This window comes from Procambarus clarkii, chromosome 36 (assembly GCF_040958095.1).
Source record: "Procambarus clarkii isolate CNS0578487 chromosome 36, FALCON_Pclarkii_2.0, whole genome shotgun sequence".
NCBI lineage: Eukaryota > Metazoa > Arthropoda > Malacostraca > Decapoda > Cambaridae > Procambarus > Procambarus clarkii.
This window is the reverse complement of record NC_091185.1, coordinates 27067117-27091952: the sequence shown is the minus strand read 5'-3', so window position 1 is coordinate 27091952 and position 24836 is coordinate 27067117. Positions and strand designations below refer to the sequence as shown.

The 24836-nt window shown below is 42.7% G+C and overlaps 1 protein-coding gene across 1 annotated transcript in view; it reads left to right on the top strand.

The window, feature by feature from the left end:
- The window catches only part of LOC123756241 (uncharacterized), a 579026-nt gene that overhangs the window by 334440 nt on the left and 219750 nt on the right, over positions 1 to 24836 (top strand). The window contains exon 3 of the mRNA XM_069336707.1: positions 23666 to 23776. Within this exon, the coding sequence (XP_069192808.1) occupies positions 23666 to 23776 (111 nt within the window). The remainder of the gene's footprint in view (positions 1 to 23665; positions 23777 to 24836) is intronic.

The window sequence follows — 24836 nt, the reverse complement described above, 5'->3', positions numbered from 1 at the left end:
TCAGTGGCATATGTCAGGTTGGCCAACATAAGAACGACCTTCAGAAACTTGTATAAGGAATCATTCAGAACTTTGTACACAACATATGTCAGACCAATCCTGGAGTATGCAGCTCCAGCATGGAGTCCATATCTAGTCGAGCATAAGAATAAACTGGAAAATGTTCAGAGGTTTGCCACCAGACTAGTACCCGAGCTGAGAGGAATAAGCTACGAGGAGAGACTACGGGAATTAAACCTCACTTCGCTGGAAGACAGAAGAGTTAAGGAGGACTTGATCACTACATACAAGATTCTCGAAGGAATTGACAGGGTAGATAGAGACAGGCAATTTAACACAATGGGCACGCACTAGGGGACGCAGGTGGAAACTGAGTGCCCAAATGAGCCACAGAGATATTAGAAAGAACTTTTTAAGTGTCAGAGTGGTTGACAAATGGAATGCATTAGGAAGTGAATGCATAATAGTCCTTTATGTGGTGGAGTCTGACTCCATACACAGTTTCAAATGTAGATATGATAGAGCCCAATAGGCTCATGGCTCTATTGAGCACAATAGACTTTCAATTCGACTGCAGACTGTACACCAGTTGATTGAAAGCTGAGAAGCGGGACCAAAGAGCCGAAGCTCAAGCCCCGCTTGCACAACTAGATGAGTACACACACACACACACACAGGAGGCAAACCGAAACGACTGTCTGACTTCCAAGTACCTACGTACGGATAGGTGACCAGAGGTATCAAGTGAAAGAAACTATCTACTAGTTTCCCACACCCAGCTAGGAATCAAACCCGACTATACGATTCCCGAGCGCTGTCTGCTCAACCGTGTGGACCAGATTTTGTGTAAATTTGTTTTCGTGTGTGTGCGTGTGTCTGTGCGACCTCACCTAGTTGTACTAACCGAGTTACTTACGGGGGTTGAGCTCTGGCTCTTTAGTCCCGCCTCCCAACCGTCAATCAACTGGTATACAGATTCCTGAACCTACTGGGTTCTATCATATCAACACTTGAAACTGTGTATGGAGTCCGCCTCCTCCACATCACTGCCTAACGCATTCCATCTGTTAACTACTCTGACACTGAAAAAGTTCTTTCTAACGTCTCTGTGGCTCATTTGGGTACTCCACCTGTATCCCCTTGTTCGTGTACTACCAGTGTTAAACAGTTTATACTTTCCCACCCTGTCTATTTCTCTTAGAATTTTGTAGGTAGTGATCATGTCTTCCCACACTCCTCCGTCTTCCACTGTTGAGAGGTGCATTTCACACAGCATAACCCCGTAATTGATGCCTCTTAGTTCTGGGACTAGCCTAGTGGCATACCTCTAAACTTTTTCGAAATTTCCAGCTTTTTCCAGCTGTGTACTCACCTATTTGTACTCACTTATTTGTGTCTGCAGGATCGAGCATTGACTCTTGGATCCCGCCTTTCGAGCATCGGTTGTTTACAGCAATGTCTCCTGTCCCATTTCCCTATTATACCTGGTTTTAAAATTATGAATAGTATTTGCTTCCACAACCTGTTCCTGAAGTGCATTCCATTTTCCCACTACTCTCACGCTAAAAGAAAACTTCCTAACATCTCTGTGGATCATCTGAGTTTCAAGCTTCCATCCATGTCCCCTCGTTCTGTTACTATTCCGTGTGAACATTTCGTCTATGTCCACTCTGTCAATCCCTCTGTGTATCGTATACGTTGCTATCATGTCCCCCCTCTCCCTTCTTCTTTCTAGTATCGTAAGGCACAGTTCCCTCAGGCGCTCCTCATACCCCATCCCTCGTAGCTCTGGGACGAGTCTCGTTGCAAACCTCTGAACCTTTTCCAGTTTCATTATATGCTTTTTCAGATGGGGACTCCATGATGAGGCGGCATACTCTAAGACTGGCCTCACGTAGGCAGTTTAAAGCGCTCTAAATGCCTCCTTACTTACTTTCTGAATGATGTTCTAACTTTTGCCAGTGTCGAGTACGCTGCTGTCGTTATCCTATTTATATGTGCCTCAGGAGATAGATTAGGTGTTACGTCCACCCCCAGGTCTCTTTCACGCGTCGTCACAGGTAGGCTGTGTTTGTGTGTGTGTGTGTGCGTGTGCGTGTATGTGTGTGTGTGTGTGTGTGTGTGTGTGTGTGTGTGTGTGTGTGTGTGTGTGTGTGTGTGTGTGTGTGTGTGTGTGTGTGTGTGTGTGTGTGTGTGTGTGTGTGTGTGTGTGTGTGTGTGTGTGTGTGTGTGTGTGTGGAGGGATTGTTGCTATGATGTCTCAACATTCACTGGTGTGTAAGTCAATTTAATACATAAACATCCAATCATTAAAACTCTTAACTAGTCCCTCTCAAAGATATATTCTCAAGATTTAAACCCATTATACAGGACACGATACAACAAACTGCTGGCTTTAAGGCTTTAAGGCTTTAAGGCTTTAAGTGTAAACTCGAGTCGAATTCTTATCGACCTGACCAGGTAGAAAAATCCTGATAAGCTCCTGGGAAAAAGGAAAATAAACCAAAATAAAGCCGGAGCATTTTGGGTTGAGGGGTTCTCTGAGAACCGGGAACCAGGCAGCCGTCTCGGTTCTCGATTCCCGGTTCCAGTGAAGGAGCGAGCGCCCGCAGGGGCGCCTGGAAACTCCTTCTGTATTTTAATCTTCAGATGACAAAGGATGACCAACATTTTTCCTGGCGTTAAGAATACCGTGAATCCGGCTCATAGATCCACGAACGGCCCTCGAGAGCAGCCGTCACAATCCGGCTATTGAGCTCCGCACGGCTACTTTGTCTGATGAATAGTCAAGCAATATTCGTGGTCAATGCTTCCCCCCCCCCCATCCTCCCTAGCCCTTCACCCAGCCCACAACTGCGCCAGTTCCGCTGCGCATTCTACAATGCGTTCTCTCTGCTGCGTTCACTGGATATCGTAGAGCGGCGGAAGAGTGAGAGAGATCGCAATACACAGCCGACATTATCCTCGGCGCCAATCCTCGTCTTCTGACAGTGTGTAATGAACAATGGTTAATGACAGTTTGGATTACCCTTAGCTCCAAGCGGTAGGCGTCGGTGGAGGTATAACTAGATGGGTCGCGTATATTGGATGAGGAGTGAACTAGCATATCCGCGCTACTAACAGCTCTTATTAGAGTTAACAGCCTGATGATTGTCTGAAGCATGTGCAGTTTGCAGTCATAACTACCAGTCTAACTGCGGAGTTATATTTGTTACTACTATTCAAGTACTTCCTTGTGAGCGTTGGATATCATACGGCACAGAAGGGTTATAGAAGATGTATGTATACTTAGAGTATACCTGTAGGATCTTCTTGAGGTTATCTTGAGATGATTTCGGGGCTTTTTAGTGTCCCCGCGGCCCGGTCCTCGACCAGGCCTCCACCCCCAGGAAGCAGCCCGTGACAGCTGACTAACACCCAGGTACCTATTTTACTTCTAGGTAACAGGGGCATAGGGTGAAAGAAACTCTGCCCATTGTTTCTCGCCGGCGCCTGGGATAGAACCCAGCACCACAGGATCACAAATCTATCGTGCTGTCCGCTCGGCCGACCGGCTCCCCCTGAGTGAAGTAGGATGAGTGAAATATACCTAGGGTTGGTTGAGAATCTCCTCTACCCCTCAGGCCCCAGATATATTCATCGTCAAGAATGTCTATAATTTACTCATCGCTCCTTTGATGAGTATGGATGAAGTCAAGATATCTCACTTAGCATTTGAAACTGATGAATAACGAAGATTGAGGAAAAGTCAAACTCATGAGCAGGTGTCAAGGGCATTGCTGGCCACATCCCCTACATGTCCCCATCCCTACCTTTCCTCCATCCCTCCCTCTCTCCCTCAATCCCTCACTCCATCCATTTCCCCCTCCCTCCCTCCCTCCCTCCATCTATCTCACCATCCTTCTTTGCCCAAACATACTCACCACTTACTCATTCACACTCGTCAACCTCATTTATCAAATTCTCACTTGTTAGAAGACTGAATAACTTGACATCAGACAACACTTACGAAGTTATAATTGAGGAAATTGAATAACATACACCAACACTGACCACCATAAGGGGCCTGGTAGCCTGGTGGATAGCGCGCAGGACTCGTAATTCTGTGGCGCGGGTTCGATTCCCGCACGAGGCAGAAACAAATAGGCAAAGTTTCTTTCACCCTGAATGCCCCTGTTACCTAGCAGTAAATAGGTACCTGGGAGTTAGTCAGCTGTCACGGGGTGCTTCCTGGGGGTGGAGGCCTGGTCGAGGACCGGGCCGCGGGGACACTAAAGCCCCGAAATCATCTCAAGATAACCTCAAGAAGATAACCATTCATGTTTATACAATACGAATACACCCAACGTTCTTCACTAACATACGCTTGAGAGAAACAATCAAGGTAATGAAGCAATATAAACAATATGAGGTTTAAATGATCCGGAAATAGATCTACATCATATCAAGTCAGCGGAGTGGATATGAGGCTCATATATTAAATTAAGATTCATATATTCATATATTTGAGATTGGATTATATCACGAAACAATGCGAATAGCACACGGGCAAATGAAGCATCTGTTCTTTGGTTCGCGAATATGAGAACTGCGTTCAATCAGAGCGCCAAAAATTTATGATGTGTGTAAACAAACAGATTGTAGTCGCTTACATCCCTCGAATGCAGAGAGAAAATGATTCAAATGATTGACAATTCTAGCAAGTTCACATCTACTCATTCAACATCACATATATGTTGTTTAGGATGAGAATAGTGGATGCACGAGAAAGTGGAGATAAGAGCAATACCGTACAGGAGTAGTTGTGAAGAGAGTAGAGGTTCAGATGTACGAGGAGAGTAGTGAAAGGGGAGAGTAGTGGAAGGGGAGAGTAGTGGGCCCATTCAACATCTTCTTCAGACGTGAGTGAGTCTTGCCCGTCCTGCCTGGGCAAGGTATTCAAGTAACCTGAAAGTATCAACATTGCAGCCTGCAGCAGCCTAAATGAGGGTCTGTCATTGATTAACTGACGAAACAATGCATTAGACTGCCTTAGCAACAGCAATCAACTCCTCCAATTCTAGTACATGCGTTGTTTGTTATAGCAGATTGAGATGGCAAAACTGATCACATTTCATTCATCGGTACTGATAACAGCCTTAACAGCAAGCAACCTCACTCCCCTAGAGCCGGGATGAAGTGATAACATCTCACAGCACGAAACCAACTACCATCTTGAGGTTATCTTGAGATGATTTCGGGGCTTTTAGTGTCCCCGCGGCCCGGTCCTCGACCAGGCCTCCAGCCCCAGGAAGCAGCCCGTGACAGCTGACTAACACCCAGGTACCTATTTTACTGCTAAGTAACAGGGGCATAGGGTGAAAGAAACTATACCCATTGTTTCTCGCTGGCGCCTGGGATCGAACCCGGGACCACAGGATCACAAGTCCAGTGTGCTGTCCGCTCGGCCGACCGGCTCCCTTACCATAGACATTAATGACACGAACTTTACTGGAAATGATGTGACTAATCAAACAAAACCAATGCCAAAGGCAAACAAATATACCGCCTAAAAGAATCTGGATAACATTCACGATCAGTATATGATCCAGACGCGGTCAAAATAAGCTTCCAGTACATAAGCTCTGGGATTATAACGCCGGCCAACTAAGATACATAACAATACGATTTTTTAAACGGGTGTATCATATGTGTCACCATCTACTCTATGCTTTGTTATTCAACTCATCAATTTGTTCATGCAACCGTATCAACATCACCTGCTCGGCCGGCCCGGCTCCTTCACTATATCTATTGAATTTTTTCTTTCATAGAATGAACCTACTAAGGTGTAAATGCTTCGTATAATCTTCATTTAATCCAAAAAAATATTGACGTCTTCTAGGTATTGACCTCGATATGTTAAGTGAGTTATCTGGGTTCGTGCATTTATCCTTAGGCAAAGCAGTTTATTTATTGTTATTGTGGCAAACCGAGAGAACAGGTGGCTGGGAGTAGGTGAGTGACCAGGATTTACCTCACTGCTTCATATTTTCATCTTTATTATTTCTTGCCTTAACTCCCCATCTTACCCTATCTTACCATCTTACTTGGGATGGATGGTAGAACGACGGTCTCGCTTCATGCAAGTCGGCGGTTCAACCCCGATCGTCCAAGTGGTTGGGCACATTCCTTTGCACCCGTCCCATCCCAAATCCTTATCCTGGCCCTCTTCCCAGTGCTATATAGTCGTAGTGACTTGGTGCTTTCTCCTGAAATATTCATCCCTCCCCATCTACTGTCGCCAAAGAGAAGCGTTGGAGTGAACATATCTTGAGGTTATCTTGAGATGATTTCGGGGCTTTAGTGTCCCCGCGGCCCGGTCCTCGACCAGGCCTCCACCCCCAGGAAGCAGCCCGTGACAGCTGACTCACACCCAGGTACCTGTTTTACTGCTAGGTAACAGGGACATAGGGTGAAAGAAACTCTGCCCATTGTTTCTCGCCGGTGTCTGGGATCGAACCCAGGATCACAGGATCACAAGTCCAGTGTGTTGTCCGCTCGGCTGACCGGATCCCGGAAAATGTATATAGCGGAAAATGAGTCACAATAACGTGGCTGAAAACATGACGACCGAAACCACAACTCAGAAGATTGTGAAGCGATGACGTTTCGGTCTCTCCTGGACCATTTTCAAGTCGTGTGAAACGTCGTCGCTTCTCCATCTTCTGGACCAACCACTTGGGCTGGACGGTAGAGCGATTGTTAGGCTGTTCGTGCTCCTAAGAGATACACTGTTAGACTGTAACAGATGCCTAACAGAGGTATGACATTGGGATGTTAGAGGTGCCATTGAACTGTGGCGTCATGGTGTTAGAGGTGCCATTGAACTGTGGCGTCATGGTGTTAGAGGTGCCATTCAACTGTGACGTCATGGTGTTAGAGGTGCCATTCAACTGTGACGTCATGGTGTTAGAGGTGCCATTCAACTGTGACGTCATGGTGTTAGAGGTGCCATTCAACTGAGGCGTCATGGTGTTAGAGGTGCCATTCAACTGAGACGTCATGGTGTTAGAGGTGCCATTCAACTGAGGCGTCATGGTGTTAGAGGTGCCATTCAACTGAGGCGTCATGGTGTTAGAGGTGCCATTCAACTGTGACGTCATGGTGTTAGAGGTGCCATTCAACGGTGACGTCATGGTGTTAGAGGTGCCATTCAACTGTGACGTCATGGTGTTAGAGGTGCCATTCAACTGAGGCGTCATGGTGTTAGAGGTGCCATTCAACTGAGGCGTCATGGTGTTAGAGGTGCCATTCAACTGTGGCGTCATGGTGTTAGAGGTGCCATTCAACTGTGGCGTCATGGAGTTAGAGGTGCCATTCAACTGTGGCGTCATGGTGTTAGAGGTGCCATTGAACTGTGGCGTCATGGTGTTAGAGGTGCCATTGAACTGTGGCGTCATGGTGTTAGAGGTGCCATTCAACTGTGGCGTCATGGAGTTAGAGGTGCCATTCAACTGTGGCGTCATGGTGTTAGAGGTGCCATTCAACTGTGGCGTCATGGTGTTAGAGGTGCCATTCAACTGTGGCGTCATGGTGTTAGAGGTGCCATTGAACTGTGGCGTCATGGTGTTAGAGGTGCCATTGAACTGTGGCGTCATGGTGTTAGAGGTGCCATTGAACTGTGACGTCATGGTGTTAGAGGTGCCATTCAACTCTGACGTCATGGTGTTAGAGGTGCCATTGAACTGTGACGTCATGGTGTTAGAGGTGCCATTGAACTGTGACGTCATGGTGTTAGAGGTGCCATTGAACTGTGACGTCATATGTTAGAGGTGCCATTGAACAGTGACGTCATATGTTAGAGGTGTCATTCAACTGTGACGTCATATGTTAGAGGTGCCATTGAACTGTGACGTCATATGTTAGAGGTGCCATTCAACTGTGACGTCATATGTTAGAGGTGCCATTCAACTGTGACGTCATGGTGTTAGAAGTGCCATTCAACTGTGACGTCATATGTTAGAGGTGCCATTCAACTGTGACGTCATGGAGTTAGAGGTGCCATTCAACTGTGACGTTATATGTTAGAGGTGCCATTCAACTGTGACGTCATGGTGTTAGTGGTGCCATTCAACTGTGACGTCATGGTGTTAGTGGTGCCATTCAACTGTGACGTCATGGAGTTAGAGGTGCCATTCAACTGTGACGTCATATGTTAGAGGTGCCATTCAACTGTGACGTCATGGAGTTAGAGGTGCCATTCAACTGTGACGTCATGGTGTTAGTGGTGCTATTCAACTGTGACGTCATATGTTAGAGGTGCCATTCAACTCTGACGTCATGGTGTTAGAGGTGCCATTCAACTGTGACGTCATGGTGTTAGAGGTGCCATTGAACTGTGACGTCATATGTTAGAGGTGCCATTCAACTGTGACGTCATGGTGTTAGTGGTGCCATTCAACTGTGACGTCATGGTGTTAGTGGTGCCATTCAACTGTGACGTCATGGTGTTAGTGGTGCTATTCAACTGTGACGTCATATGTTAGAGGTGCCATTCAACTCTGACGTCATGGTGTTAGAGGTGCCATTCAACTCTGACGTCATGGTGTTAGAGGTGCCATTCAACTGTGACGTCATATGTTAGAGGTGCCTAAGATGTAAGGTTTTTGGTAGGTAGAGCGGCCTAAGAGCCACGGTGTTAAGAGCTGCCTTAGCTCTAACATCAAGGCACTCGTTGCTATCTGCTTGTTAAAGCTCTCTAAGAGACTATAGAGTCACCCATTGTTTACCTGTACTAAGCCTGAAGCAGCAGCGCTTGAGTGCCACTCAAAACGACACTCATGAATGAGGTCCGCTGAGGAGTGAGTGGAAGCCTTAAGCGGGTGGTCCTGAATAAGAAAACTCCCAACAGCAAGGAAGATTTTCCGAGAAACTTTACTGGTGTCTTCGTTAGGATATCACGAACCAGCAGTGAAAGAGACTTTGAGAGAAAATCAGGAAAGAAAGAAAATTTCAAATAACTATTAGTGAATATCTATATTCAAATTTATCTATTTGACTACGGTCGGAGGCCCGACATATGTAGCTAGCTTCACGCAATATTCAATGGTGATTTATGACTGTAGGGGAGTGCCATAGATGGATTAGGGTTCATCCTCCATGCCCCGTCTGATAAGAAAGATTAGCTCCAATGGCAACAATCACCTATGAAGTAAAATGTGGAATTAGTTTTCCGTAGAGTTTTTTGGGAGATTTTCATCATTCAAAAACAACACTTTATGCCAATGTTGCTTTGAAGTATCAGTAGTAAGAATAACGTTGGGGGGTCACGTTGTATGTTGGTTTGGTGTGAATATTGCATGTTCTGAGAGAGAGAACGGGAGGGAGGGAGAGAGTGAGAGAAAAAGAGAAGGAGGGAGGGAGGTAGGGAGAGAGAAAGAGAGGGAGGGAGAGAGAGAGAGAGAGAGAGAGATAGCAATCCAGAGACACGCCACTGGGCACCCTTCTCTCGTACTCTCATAAGGGGGGAAACAAATGCATACTCTCGTGTCATGATCAACATGCATTTTGCAGGATAATTACTCGGATGTTTTGTATTTTTGTCTAATTCAAGATTTCCCCAAATCGCAAATGTGCGACGAGAGACTATGAATAGTTGCGAGGTATTAACGAAGGAGAATATGAGTTAGTGAGTGAGTTATCGAACATGAGGCATAACTGAGTGGTGAGTTTTAACGAGCCCGGCTGCTTGGCGGTCATTGGAGTGGGAGGCCATTGAGCTCCGCGGTGAATAGCTCACAATCCCCTGACTGAACGCTGTTACCTGCTCATGACGATAATTAAACCCAGTCTGGAATGAACCATTCATGTTCGGTGCTTCCGATTCTGTATACAGACGAACGACCAAAACAACACTAGCTTGAGTGTTTAGTAAAGTTCAAGTTCAAGTATGTTTATTGAGATAAGCAATAAATACATCTCAAAGGGATAGAGTAGCTTAGGCTATTTCTACCCCCCGTGTTCGGTAAAGGAACGCGACGATCAGGGCTCCCGTGATAACGAATACGAAAAACAGCGAATGATTCAAAGACATATCGTAATATCGTAATATTTAAAATATTAAGTAAATTTCTTATTTACGACATATCGTAAATTACAATAGTTCTCATCACAAACGTTTTCCAGGAAATTGTAAACAAATGTCAAGGTATAAGCAAATAAGTTTGGAAATTGTCACTTTAATAATAATAATAATAATAATATTAAATAAAGTAATAATAATGCAAAAATAAATGCCAATAACGAGATGTATTAATGAAAAAATCAGATTTTCTCACTAATACATCGCGTTAGTGTTATTTCATTGTATATTTGTAATGATGCCCAAGGGGGGAAGGGGGTGTCGAACCCCTACACCACGGCCTGAGTGTAGGCGGATATAATATGTGAAGACCTGACTAGGTTTCAGTTGAAGCATCAGGATGCCTAGAGGATTCAGTTGGGTCGTAGGATACATTACTTTTCAACATATCGCGATTCAGTGGTTCTAAGGAGTGTGCTTCGGAACACCCAGTGTGCAGGTTCGAATCCTCCTTATAGCTTATGCTGTGTTTGCAATATAATCAGAATAAATATAAAGGAGAAACTTACTACAACACCATAGTGCTTACATGAAGGAGAAATAAAAGACCTTAAACATATGTAAGTTTGTAATTAAACCGAATCTTTGAATGGTCATACTTTATCAAGTTGGTGGAAACAATGCTCAATATAAAGATTGGAAGTACGAGCGCGTCGCCAATCATTACACGTCAATAGGATTATGTTCAATCATACACAATGCCTAACCGGCTGGAAACATGTGAATTCCTTTTCCACAGCCCACCCGCTTGGTCTGGACAGTAGAGCGACGGTCAGGCGTTATGCAGGATAGCGTTCAATCCCTGACCGTCTAAGTGGCTGGGCACCATTCCTACACCCCGTCCCATCCCAAATCCCTATCCTGATCCCTTCCAAGTGCAGTATAGTCGTAATAGCTTGGCGGATTTCCCTTGATAATTCCCTTATATATATATATATATATATATATATATATATATATATATATATATATGTATGGAAATGGAGTAGCTACCTGGTGATGGTAGTGGTGTAGCCACCTGGTGATGGTAGTGGTGGAGCTACCTGGTGATGGTAGTGGTGGAGCTACCTGGTGATGGTAGTGGTGTAGCTACCTGGTGATGGTAGTGGTGTAGCTCCCTGGTGATGGTAGTGGTGTAGCTACCTGGTGATGGTAGTGGTGTAGCTACCTGGTGATGGTAGTGGTGTAGCTACCTGGTGATGGTAGTGTTGTAGCTACCTGATGATGGTAGTGTTGTCGCTACCTGGTGATGGTAGTGGTGTAGCTACCTGGTGATGGTAGTGTTGTAGCTACCTGATGATGGTAGTGTTGTCGCTACCTGGTGATGGTAGTGTTGTAGCTACCTGGTGAAGACGTTATTCACAGACGTGCCCAGAAGACACCGCTGAACGGTGCACGAAGTAAACGTAGGGAGTGCTGACCCCATCAAGCAGCACCCTTACAGAGTTAACTCGGAGAAAGTAGCGGCGCTGAGAGCAGAAGTAAAGTATCTGCTAGATAACGACTAGACAGAGGTTAGCGACAGTGACTGGAGTTCGCCGTGCCTCCTCATGAAGAAGAGTGATGGCACAGACCGGTTCTGCACCGATTACAGGAAAGTGAATGCAGTCACAGTCGCTGACTCGTTCCCAATACCACGCATAGATGATTGCATAGATCAGATTGGGAGTGCACGGTATGTCTTTTGCACGGATACTTTTGACGAAAGTATCCGTACCCTCATTGAACAACACCTCGACATCCTCACAGACCAACATCACCTCAGCACTGAAACAAGGATTATCAAGAAACTAACAACATTATATGGAGGACCTATGGCAATTCCACGACCAAGAGATGGCTTCCTGAACCTTGCAGGAATTAACCTCACTGAGGACCAAGTCACTCTCCTAAATCTGGGCATAAACTGTCATGTTATGTCCAGACCGAGTGAGATGGCCCGGAAAGTAGAGTTGGAAATTCTGTTGGACGACATATTCGACCTCGAGACACAAAAGAAGGTCACTACCAAAGATACCTTACAAGCAGAACTTATTGCAGAAGGAGGAAAGAATCGAGGCAATTACAGAAGCACCATACTGTCCCCCGAGCTTAAAGCGGCAGCTAAAAGCCTTCGTGAGAACAAGGAGATAGTTGTCAGGAGAGGTGACAAGTCGCCAATATATGTCATTCTTAAAAAAGACGAATATCTGGCTAAAATGAACATCATACTCTCTGACCAAACTAAGTTCCAAAGGGTAATGAAGGACACTACAGCTGAATTAAAAGCAAAGGTCAACAAACTGATCGAAACTGTGAACGCCAAGAAATCCGGACTCCACCTGGCAAAGATCATTGGGGAATATAAACCTGGATATGCGTATGGAAATGTCAAGACACACAAGCCTGGAAACCCACTTCGGCCAATCATTAGCCAGATACCCACACCCACGTACAGACTGGCGAAGCGACTCAACGGCCTGCTGACTCCTTATGTTCCTTGCGCCTTCAGCCTGAAGTCTCCAAAGGAATTTGTTGACTTACTGCGGGGCACACGGGCCACAGGGATAAGAGCCTCGTTGGACGTAGAATCGCTGTTTACCAACGTACCTGTGGACGAGACAATCGGAATGATAGCCGACAGAGTGTATCGTGATCCAGCCTGTACTCCTCTTGACATACCAGAAAATATTCTGAGGAAACTACTCCAAGCTTGTACTAAAGAGGCACCGTTCTTGAGCCCGGATGGGCACATATATAAGCAAGTAGATGGGGTCGCCATGGGTTCTCCCCTAGGTGTCCTGTTTGCAAACTTCTACATGGGTACCATCGAGCAAAAAGTCTTAGTCGACATGAACTTGAAACCGGCCATATACTGCAGGTATGTTGACGACATTTTTACACAGGTACCTGATGTCAGACATCTGCAGGAGCTGAAGGAGGCATTTGAGCAGAGTTCCGTGCTGCGTTTCACTTACGAGATGGAAAAGGATGGGAAGCTGCCCTTTCTAGATGTAACAGTCATGGAAAAGGGCGGAGGTTTCCACACTGCAGTCTACACTAAGGAAACGAACATAGGAATGTGCCTAAATGCCAACAGCGACTGCCCAGACAGGTACAAGAGGAGTGTTGTTAACGCATATGTCGACCGTGCTCTCAGCCACAGCTCAGAATGGAAGCAAGTCGACGAAGAACTCTGAAGGGTAAGGCAGGTCCTAGTCAATAACGGCTTCTCCAATGGTTTCGTCAAAGACATCATAAGAAGGAAAGTGAAAAGCCATGCAACCTCTGAAGAGACAACTAACATAACACCTATACCCCCTATTAGACTATTTTACAGGAACTTCTTTTCCACAGCTCATAAAACGGAGGAAAGGGTCCTGAAAGATATTGTTAATAGAAACGTTATCCCTACAGACAAAAATCAGAGGATACAACTGACGATTTACTATAAAACCAGAAAAACGGCCAGCCTACTCATGAGAAACTCTCCAGACACAAAACAGAACGCTTTAAAAGAGACTAACGTCGTCTATGCCTTCAAATGCCCTCTTGGGGACTGTAAGCTCCAAAAAACCCAGTATATAGGCAAGACAACAACATCTCTTTCTAGGCGTTTAACGATGCATAAGCAACAGGGCTCCATTAAGGAACATATAATCTCTTCCCACAACCAAACCATAGCCAGAGAAATCCTAGTAAACAACACAGAAATCATCGATAGATACAGCGATAGCAGGCGGCTTGACATTTGCGAGGCACTACACATCAAGAAGTCAACACCAGCCATCAACAGCCAATTATTGCACAACTATATTCTACCCACCTCTAGACTCCGCTCCAATATAGAAGCATCAAGAAATATGGAACAATAGGCTTTCTACAAACACTTCTATTCAATACCCATTGTTTCGTGTTCTGTCTTGTGTTGATGAAATTAATACCCTATTAATACCACCTCTTGTTCTGTCTTGTGTTGATGAAATTAATACCCTATTAATGCCACCTCTTGTTCTGTCTTGTGTTAATGCCACATCACCCCTTCCACCTCACTCAAATGTAGATATAAAATCGGAGATGCGTAAGTTCTATTCAGTTGTGTATTTGTGAACTAAAGTCTTTGAAAATGTAATAAGTTTTACGAAACGCGCTCGTGTCGCGTCAGACTAGAAATAAAAATGAATTTTGGAGAATTGATTTTTGATTTACCTCCAACAGTGAAAAGAAATGTACGAAAGATTGAGAAAATTCGTGTTAGAATTATTAATCTTACTTTTTCGGTCATATTTAATAATATATGTCTACAGGAAAGACTGCTACCAATATATACTAATATATATATATTATATATAGTCTATATATACACAATACACAACCCTATAATTGGGTTGTGTATATATATATATATATTTACACATACTCATAACTATATTAAAGGGAATTGATATAAAAGGCTGTTTTTTCATTAACATAATTACTAAAACTGAAATGCAATAGAGATGAAAATGAATGTCCCATTTGGATCACGGAAACATTTTTTTTTACAAATAAAACAGGTCACTAAATGCATTATGATGAAGGGAGCTGCACTAGAAGTTAATTCAATACGTCCTTTATTGAACATATACCATTAAATTCACAAGGGAACTCATCCATTGCAAAAACGACTAATTGCTCTCATGAAGATCCTTATGTGCTGAAGTGCTACTCGTCTTGCACAGTTAGGTGAGTAACCGATCATTATTATTATTATATACAAACGTACTTTCCTCTTTCGGATATAATATTCTAAGGGCTTATTTTGAGCAGGAGACACAACTATATGTTACATATATTTATATTTCAATTTACGGTGATACATTTATAACTGAAAGTAAATATACTGCATTACAAAGTGGGGCAGTTATAGCACGTTTCATCAACAAACATTTTCATAAGAATAACAAGAGACTAAAAATGTTTAAATGTCAAAACAATAGCTACAAAACCAAATTACATGAATAGATACGGTGTTCAGTTTTGCGTCACACAAAGATCGTCACAGCGAGTTGCGTCATGTCATCGAGGGTAAAGTATCTCTTGAGATAGCAGTCTCTCGATAACAAATACACAAGAGCCTTGATGAGGGCTCGAACCTGTGCGCTGAGTGTCCCCAGATACCCTCTAGTCAACTGTAGCACGTCTGAGAACGCCGAGCACATAGATTCGAAACTCATAGGTTTCTGTGTGTAATGAAGTAAGGGCGAAGAGGTAGAACGGCCTATTGACATAGCTCGAGTGCAGGGGGGAGTTGTGTAAAACCCTGGTGTGTGTCTCGGAGAGGCAGCAGGATCTAAGTAAGTTCAGTAGAACTTCTGGTTTCAACTCTTTTACCATGTCGTAGCTCAGTCGATTAAGGCAGCGTCTAAGATGATCTCGAACGTAGGTTCGAATCCTCGTCACGGGCCTTGTGGATTTGTAATCATTAATTATATTGACTGTAAGTCAATATAATTAATGTATATTACAGTATATGTGACTGTATATTGAATGTAAGGATGAAATATGAATTGTGATAAGATAATTAATTTACTTTATAATTAATGTAGTCTCTAACTTTATGTAATATAACTGAAAAGTCTATTATATATAGAGATGAATTGAGAATTTGTACTTCAAAAGCCAGTATCTGGCGAAAATATTTTGTTTCTTATTTAACTAAGAGGAAAACAGTAATGCCCATTTCCTAGGCTAAAAACTTAATTAAATTGCATTTATATCACTTCCTATGTCGATATTTCTCTCTAACTTCTCGTGTGTAGCAGCCACTGTTTATCAGCATTTCTAAACAAATTTTGTAATATGATCCTAGGATGACAGCCTTGTTTAAATTATCCACTGAGAAATGGGTAATGTAATGAAATAAATGTAGATAAATCTATATTTAGCTTCTCTAGACCATATTATACTTTTGCAGTCTTTTCTGTACTTTAAAGTATTTAATGTTATCAAAGGAATTGAAAGTGGCAAGAAATGCTGATTTAAGATCAATTCTTCACGATAAAACATCGCTAAGATCTGATTCGAAATCAGATATACAAGGCAGAAAATGAGATCAGAGACAACAAAACGCAACTACTTCATGCTACAAACCAATGGAGAAACAGCAACATCGACGAAAACCTCCGTACTCGTATCGAGAAACACCTCTACATCACCACAGCACCGAAACCAGGATCATCAAGAAACTAACAACATTATATGGAGGACCTATGGCGATTCCACGACCAAGAGATGGCTTCCTGAACCTTGCAGGAATCAACCTCACTGAGGACCAAATCACTCTCCTAAATCTGGGTATAAACTGTCACGTTATGTCCAGACCAAGCGAGATGGCCCGGAAAGTGGAGTTGGAGATCCTGTTCGACGACATATTCGACCTCGAGACACAAAAGAAGGTCACCACCAAAGATACCTTACAAGCAGAACTTATTGCAGAAGGAGGAAAGATTCGAGGCAACTACAGAAGCACCATACTGTCCCCCGAGCTCAAAGCGGCAGCTAAGAGCCTTCGTGAGAACAAGGAGATAGTCGTCAGGAGAGGTGACAAGTCGCCAATATACGTCATTCTTAAAAAAAACGAATATCTGGCAAAGATGAACCTCATACTCTCTGACCAAACTAAATTCCAAAAGGTAACGAAGAACACTACAGCTGAATTGAAAAGAAAGGTAAACAGATTGATCGAAACTGTGAACGTCAAGATATCCGGACTCCACCTGCCAAAGGTTAATGGAGAATACAAACTTGGGTATGCATATGGAAATGTCAAGACCCACAAGCCTGGAAACCCACTTCGGCCAATCACCAGCCCGATAACCACACCCACGTACAGACTGGTGAAGCGACTCAACGGCTTGCTGACTCCTTATGTCCCTTGTGCTTTCAGCCTGAAGTCTCCAAAGGAATTTGTTGACTTACTCCGAGGAACACGGGCCACAGGGATAAGAGCCTCGTTGGAAGTAGAATCACTGTTTACCAACGTACCTGTGGATGAAACAATCGGGATGATTGCGGACAGAGTGTATCGTGATCCGGCTTGTACTCCTCTTGACATGCCAGAAAACATTTTAAGGAAACTACTCCAAGCTTGTACTAAAGAGGAACCCTTCTTGAGCCCAGATGGGCACATGTATAAGCAAGTAGATGGGATCGCCGTGAGTTCTCCCCTCGGTGTCCTGTTTGCGAACGTCTACATGGGCACCATCGAACAAAAGGTCTTAGTTGACATGGACTTGAAACCTGCCATACACTGCAGGTATGTTGACGACATTTTAACACAAGTGCCTGATGTCCAATGTCTGCAGGAGCTAAAGGATGCATTCGAGCGGAATTCTGTGCTGAGTTTCACTTACGAGATAGAGAAGGATGGAAAGCTGCCTTTCTAGATGTAACAGTCACGGAAAGGGGTGGAGGATTCCACATTGCAGTCTACACTAAGGAAACAAACATAGGAATGTGCCTCAATGCCAATAGTGACTGCCCAGACAGGTACAAGAGGAGTGTTGTTAACGCTTACGTTGACCGGGGGCCGGGAGCCGGTCGGCCGAGCGGACAGAACGCTGGTCTTGTCACGGGCTGCTTCCTGGGGGTGGAGGCCTGGTCGAGGACCGGGCCGCGGGGACACTAAAGCCCCGAAATTATCTCAAGATAACCTCAAGATGCTAGTGACCGTGCTCTCAGCCACAGCTCCGGATGGAAGCAAGTCAATGAAGAACTCTGTAGGGTAAGGCAGGTCCAATTCAACAACGGCTTCTCTAATGGTTTTGTTGAAGACATCATAAGAAGAAAGGTAAAACGCCATGCAACCTCTGAAGAGTCAACTAACACAACTCATGTACCCCCTATTAGACTATTTTATAGGAACTTCTTCTTGACAGCTCATAAAACAGAGGAAAGGGTCCTGAAAGATATTGTTGATAGGAACGTTATCCCTACAGACAGAAACAGAAAATACTATTGACGTGTTACTATAAAACCAAAAAATAACGGCCAACCTACTCATGAAAAACTTTCCAGACACAATGCAGAATGCCTTGAAAGAGACAATCGTCGTCTATGCCTTCAAATGCCCACTTGGGGACAATAAGCCCCAAAGAACTCAGTATATAGGCAAGACAACAACGTCTCTATCCAGGCGATTAACAATGCATAAGCAACAGGGCTACATAAAGGAACACATAATTTCCTCTCACAACCAGACCATTACCAGAGAAGAAGTCTCAACAGACAACACAGAAATCATCGATAGGTACCTCCTGCAGCGATAGCAGGAGGTTCGACATCTGCAAGGCACTACACATCAAAAAGTCCACACTACCTATCAACAGCCAATAAATGCACAACTATATTCTACCCACATTAAGACTCCGAACAAATATAGAAGCATCAAGAGGAAGCATAGGCCAATAGGCCTTTTGCAGTTACTTCCATCCAACAAATACCCATTGTTTCGTGTTCTGTCTTCCATTTGTCACAAATTTGTTCACCTCATCCAAAACTGTTGCATCATATCACCTCACACAAGTGCGAGTATATGTAAGACGGATAAGCTGTTTAGTGTTTGTATAAGTAAAACTCTGTTTAGTGTTTTCAGCTAACAGTTGTGTGTGTAAACTAAAGTCTTTGAAAATGTAATAAGTTATTACGAAATGCGTTCAAGCGTCGCGTCAGACTAGAAATAAAAATGAATTTTGGAGAATTGATTTTTCAATTACCATTGACAGTAAAAAGAAACATAAGAGATATTGAGAAAATTTGTGTTAGAATTATTAATCTCATTTTTTCTGTCATGTTTAACAACATATATATACATATATATATATATATATATATATATATATATATATATATATATATATATATATATATGTCGTACCTAGTAGCCATAACGCACTTCTCAGCCTACTATTCAAGGCCCGATTTGCCTAATAAGCCAAGTTTTCCTGAATTAATATATTTTCTCTAATTTTTTTCTTATGAAATGATAAAGCTACCCATTTCATTATGCATGAGGTCAATTTTTTTTTATTGGAGTTAAAATTAACGTAGAAATCTGACCGAACCTAACTAACCCTACCTAACCTAACCTAACCTATCTTTATAGGTTATGTTAGGTTAGGTAGCCGAAAAAGTTAGGTTAGGTTAGGTTAGGTAGGTTAGGTAGTCGAAAAACAATTAATTCGTGAAAACTTGGCTTATTAGGCAAATCGGGCCTTGCATAGTAGGCTGAGAAGTGAGTTCTGGCTACTAGGTACGACATATATATATATATATATATATATATATATATATATATATATATATATGTCGTACCTAGTAGCCAGAACTCACTTTTGAGCCTACTATGCAAGGCCCGATTTGCCTAATAAGCCAAGTTTTCATGAATTAATTGCTTTTCGACTACCTAACCTACCTAACCTAACCTAACCAAACTTTTTCGGCTACCTAACCTAACCTAACCTATAAAGATAGGTTAGGTTAGGTTAGGTAGGGTTGGTTAGGTTCGGTCATATATCTACGTTAATTTTAACTCCAATAAAAAAAAATTCACCTCTTACATAATGAAATGGGTAGCTTTATCATTTCATAAGAAAAAAAATAGAGAAAATATATTATTTCATGAAAACTTGGCTTATTAGGCAAATCGGGCCTTGCATTGTAGGCTGAAAAGTGAGTTCTGGCTACTAGGTACGACATATATATATATATATATATATTTATATATATATATATATATATATATATATATATATATATATATATATATATATATATATATATATATATATATATATATATATGTCGTACCTAGTAGCCAGAACGCACTTCTCAGCCTACTATGCAAGGCCCGATTTGCCTAATAAGCCAAGTTTTCATGAATTAATTGTTTTTCGACTACCTAACCTACCTAACCTAACCTAACCTAACTTTTTCGGCTACCTAACCTAACCTAACCTAAAAAGATAGGTTAGGTTAGGTTAGGTAGGGTTGGTTAGGTTCGGTCATATATCTACGTTAATTTTAACTCCAATAAATTTTTTTTTACATCATACATAATGAAATGGGTAGCTTTATCATTGTATAAGAAAAAAATTAGAGAAAATATATTAATTCAGGAAAACTTGGCTTATTAGGCAAATCGGGCATTGCATAGTAGGCTGAGAAGTGCATTCTGGCTACTACGTACGACATATATATATATATATATATATATATATATATATATATATATATATATATATATATATATATATATATATATATATATATATGTCGTACCTTGTAGCCAGAACGCACTTCTCAGCCTACTATGCAAGGCCCGATTTGCCTAATAAGCCAAGTTTTCATGAATTAATTGTTTTTCGACTACCTAACCTACCTAACCTAACCTAACCTAACTTTTTCGGCCACCTAACGTAACCTAACCTATAGAGATAGGTTAGGTTAGGTTAGGTAGGGTTGGTTAGGTTCGGTCATATATCTACGTTAATTTTAACTCCAATAAAAAAAAATTGACCTCATACATAATGAAATGGCGAGCTTTATCATTTCATAAGAAAAAAATTAGAGAAAATATATTAATTCAGGAAAACTTGGCTTATTAGGCAAATCAGGCTTTGCATAGTAGGCCAAAAAGTGCGTTCTGGCTACTAGGTACGACATATATATATATATATATATATATATATATATATATATATATATATATATATATATATATATATATATATATATATATATATATATATATATATATATATATATATATATATATATACTCACACAGGAAGGACAAGTCATGTAGACGACAGACACAGCAAAAACAATAGAGGCAACAGAGACAACAGAAGAAACAGATGCAACAGAGTAAATCCCCCTTTCATCTGAAACGGGAAAAAGAGAAAGTATCCTGTGATCTTCTTTATTGCTCGAGTGAGATGTCCTCAAACGTCACCCTCCCCTCTCCAGCTTCCTGGACGTTGGGTTAAGAAGACGACGGGGGGGGGGGGGGTGGAGATGAATAAGAGAATGTACAAGGGGGAAGAAGAGAAACAAGAATTTCGTGCTATGGAAAGAAAGATTATTGATGGGTATTACTTAAATACTTAATTATATTTGTGCTTAATACAAACTAATACATTTACTTAATACTTAATACATTTCATGTGATCATTCAAGACGGTCTTGAAATTATTCTCGAAATGCTAATGGGAACAGTTTGAACTACCACCACAACATATTGGCATTACAGTGAACCACTACTACCACACCACACTCCAGCACCATGGAGAACCACCACCACCACACACTGGCATCACAGTGATCCACTGCTACCACACACTGGCATCACATTGAACCACTGCTACCACTCTGCAGCACATAGAGAACCACCACAACCACACACTATCATTACAGTGAACCACTACTACCACACCACACTCCAGCACCATGGAGAACCACCACCACCACACACTGGCATCACATTGAACCACTGCTACCACTCTGCAGCACATAGAGAACCACCACAACCACACACTATCATCACAGTGAACCACCATCAAAACAGGAAACACACACACTCACACGTAAATCATCAAGTAGCCAAAGTGAATGACCCTCAATAAAAGCAGTTAAGCATCTTGGATTACGTTTAGTAACTAGCTAAGTGATCAGGGGAACACAGCAGCATCTTGTTCTATTATAATATTAATAAATAAATACTTTTATCTTCACCAGTATAAAAAAAATATCCATTTCTCCCTGAAATAATGTTATCGAAGAGATTTAATATCTCTTACTTAAGGTAACTATAAGTTATCGTTCCTTAACTGTTTATGATTTAGTTCTGTTTTAGTTGAGGTTCGATATTTAACTAATTTCTCTTGTCACGCAATTAGTCTTCATATTGTGTGGTGGAGAGTGCTGGAACACTTCATATTGTGTGGTGGAGAGTGCTGGAACACTTCATATTGTGTGGTGGAGAGTGCTGGAACACTTCATATTGTGTGGTGGAGAGTGCTGGAACACTTCATATTGTGTGGTGGAGAGTGCTGGAACACTTCATATTGTGTGGTGGAGAGTGCTGGAACACTTCATATTGTGTGGTGGAGAGTGCTGGAACACTTCATATTGTGTGGTGGAGAGTGCTGGAACACTTCATATTGTGTGGTGGAGAGTGCTGGAACACTTCATATTGTGTGGTGGAGAGTGCTGGAACACTTCATATTGTGTGGTGGAGAGTGCTGGAACACTTCATATTGTGTGGGGGAGAGTGCTGGAACACACCACCACACAACATGAAGTGTTCCAGCACTCTCCACCACACAATATGCAGTGCTCCTGTACTCCCCCTCCCCCCCCCCCTCACCTGCTGATGTAGACCTGACCAAATGATGTAGACCTGACCAAATGATGTAGACCTGACCAAATGATGTAGACCTGTAAACTGTGTCAGCACAATTTGTCATACGCTCTTCATCACTATGTGATCAAGTACGAAATTTAGAGACAACTGAATTCACAAGAAATGCGCAACTATTAAATTTAAAATAGCCGACCACAAGCTTTTGCCAAATATCCATCCAGTTGATTAACAGTAGGTAATAAAGGTAAGTGACATTAACCTTTCCACTGCTGCTCACTGCTTAGATGGGACGGAATGTGGGATCGAAGTATGAGACTGGACGCAGGTTCGAATCCTCGTCACGGCCCTTGTGGTTTTATTCATTTTATGATCGGGGATTTGGAGTGAATGATAAACATATTAACTAATGAAAATAATTCAGCACATATCTAAGTTACATAGTTTAGTGAATGTACTTGTGGTTGGTTTCGAACCCATTGATGGTGTAGGAATGCAACTAGCTTATCTAGGCTGTGACTTGCTTAGCTGAATATATTTTGAGGTAAGGTTTCTGAGTCTAATTTTGGGTAATTTTTAAGTAAGTTTTTCCACTTCAGCCCGTGAGATGAGTATGGGGTGAATAATTAATAAATTGGACTATCACTCCGACTCTCTCCCAAAGAAAGCAATACTATCTCTCTCTCTGTCTGTCTGTTTGTCTGTCTGCCTGCCTGTCTGTCTGTCTGTCTGTCTGTCTGTCTGTCTGTCTGTCTGTCTGTCAGTCTGTCTGTCTGTCTCTCTCTCTCTCTCTCTCTCTCTCTCTCTCTCTCTCTCTCTCTCTCTCTCTCTCTCTCTCTCTCTCTCTCTCTCTCTCTCTCTCTCTCTCTGTCTCTGTCTCTGTCTGTCTCTCTCTCTCTCTCTCTCTCTCTCTCTCTCTCTCTCTCTCTCTCTCTCTCTCTCTCTCTCTCTCTGTCTCTCTCTCTCTCTCTCTCTCTCACAGTGAGCACTAACACCTCCCCTCCCTCTCTCTCCCACAGTGAGCACTAACACCCCTCCCTCTCTCTCCCACAGTGAGCACTAACACCTCTCCCATTCTCTCTCCTACAGTGAGCACTAACACCTCCCCTCCCTCTCTCTCCCACAGTGAGCACTAACACCTCCCTCTCTCTCTCCCACAGTGCCGCCTGACAGTGTGCGCATTGTGGACGTTAATGGGAACGAGAAGAGCTCCACTATCGGTCCATATGTGTTGGGCATGACTCTCACCCTTAAGTGCGTCGCTACGGGAGGTAAGTGCTAAGCCACTGTTACTAATCTATTAAGTGCATCGCCACAGGAGGGAAGTGCCAAGCCACTTTTATTAACCCATTAAGTGCGTCGCCATAGGAGGGAAGTGCCAAGCTACTCTTGCAATGTCCTTAAGTACGTCGTGGTGGGAGGTAAGTACAACGCACTCTCACTACGTCAGAAAATACGTTACCAAGGGAGGAAAGAGGAAATATAACAGCGTCATGGTTGCTCGCGATTCTATATTAATTTTGCGGATTTCGGTTTATTTTGGTCAAAAATACGGATCCGGCTCTGGTGAGGTCGATGTACAGGCCTGATACTGTGTTCTATCCGGCTCTGGTGACGCACGTGTACAGGTCAGCTGGAGAGTCACATCAGATACAGTGACACACGTGTCATCAGGACTCTATGTGTCATCAGGACTCTATGTGTCATCAGGACTCTATGTATCATCAGAACTCTATACATCCAGGCTCTAGCAAATATTGTGAGACTGCCAGGGAGATCAGGTCGTGAATGTGGGGTTTACCACCATGCTCATCACAACATCTAATGCAATTTGCAACTCATTCATGGAATCGATCAGTACAAATGTTGCATTAGAAATTTTTTATACAAAAATGAAAACCAAGTACCGTGAGTAGGCCTACTGCAGGTATAATATATACAATGAGAAATCTCTCACTTCCTGCGTGTGAAAATTTTTCAAGTCGGAAATTTCAATTATACAATATATGTAGCACATGTTAATGGTTCAAATCATTTGTAACCTGATTAGTAAATGAGTCAGCCTATTAACTAATGGGCTGATTTAACTAACAACCTGATTAGTTAATGAGATATGGTTCAGCTACAAACTGATTAGGCAAAAAAGTAACGCAACTCTAGCACATTGTAATTTGCAATACAAATACCAAATGGAGCACATCACCGTTATTACCAGTATTCTCTCCCCCCTTTCTCCCCTGCCCAGCCACTTGGGCTGGACGGTAGAGCGACGATCTCGCCTCATGCAGGTCGGCGTTCAATCGCCGACCGTCCAAGCGGCTGGGCACCATT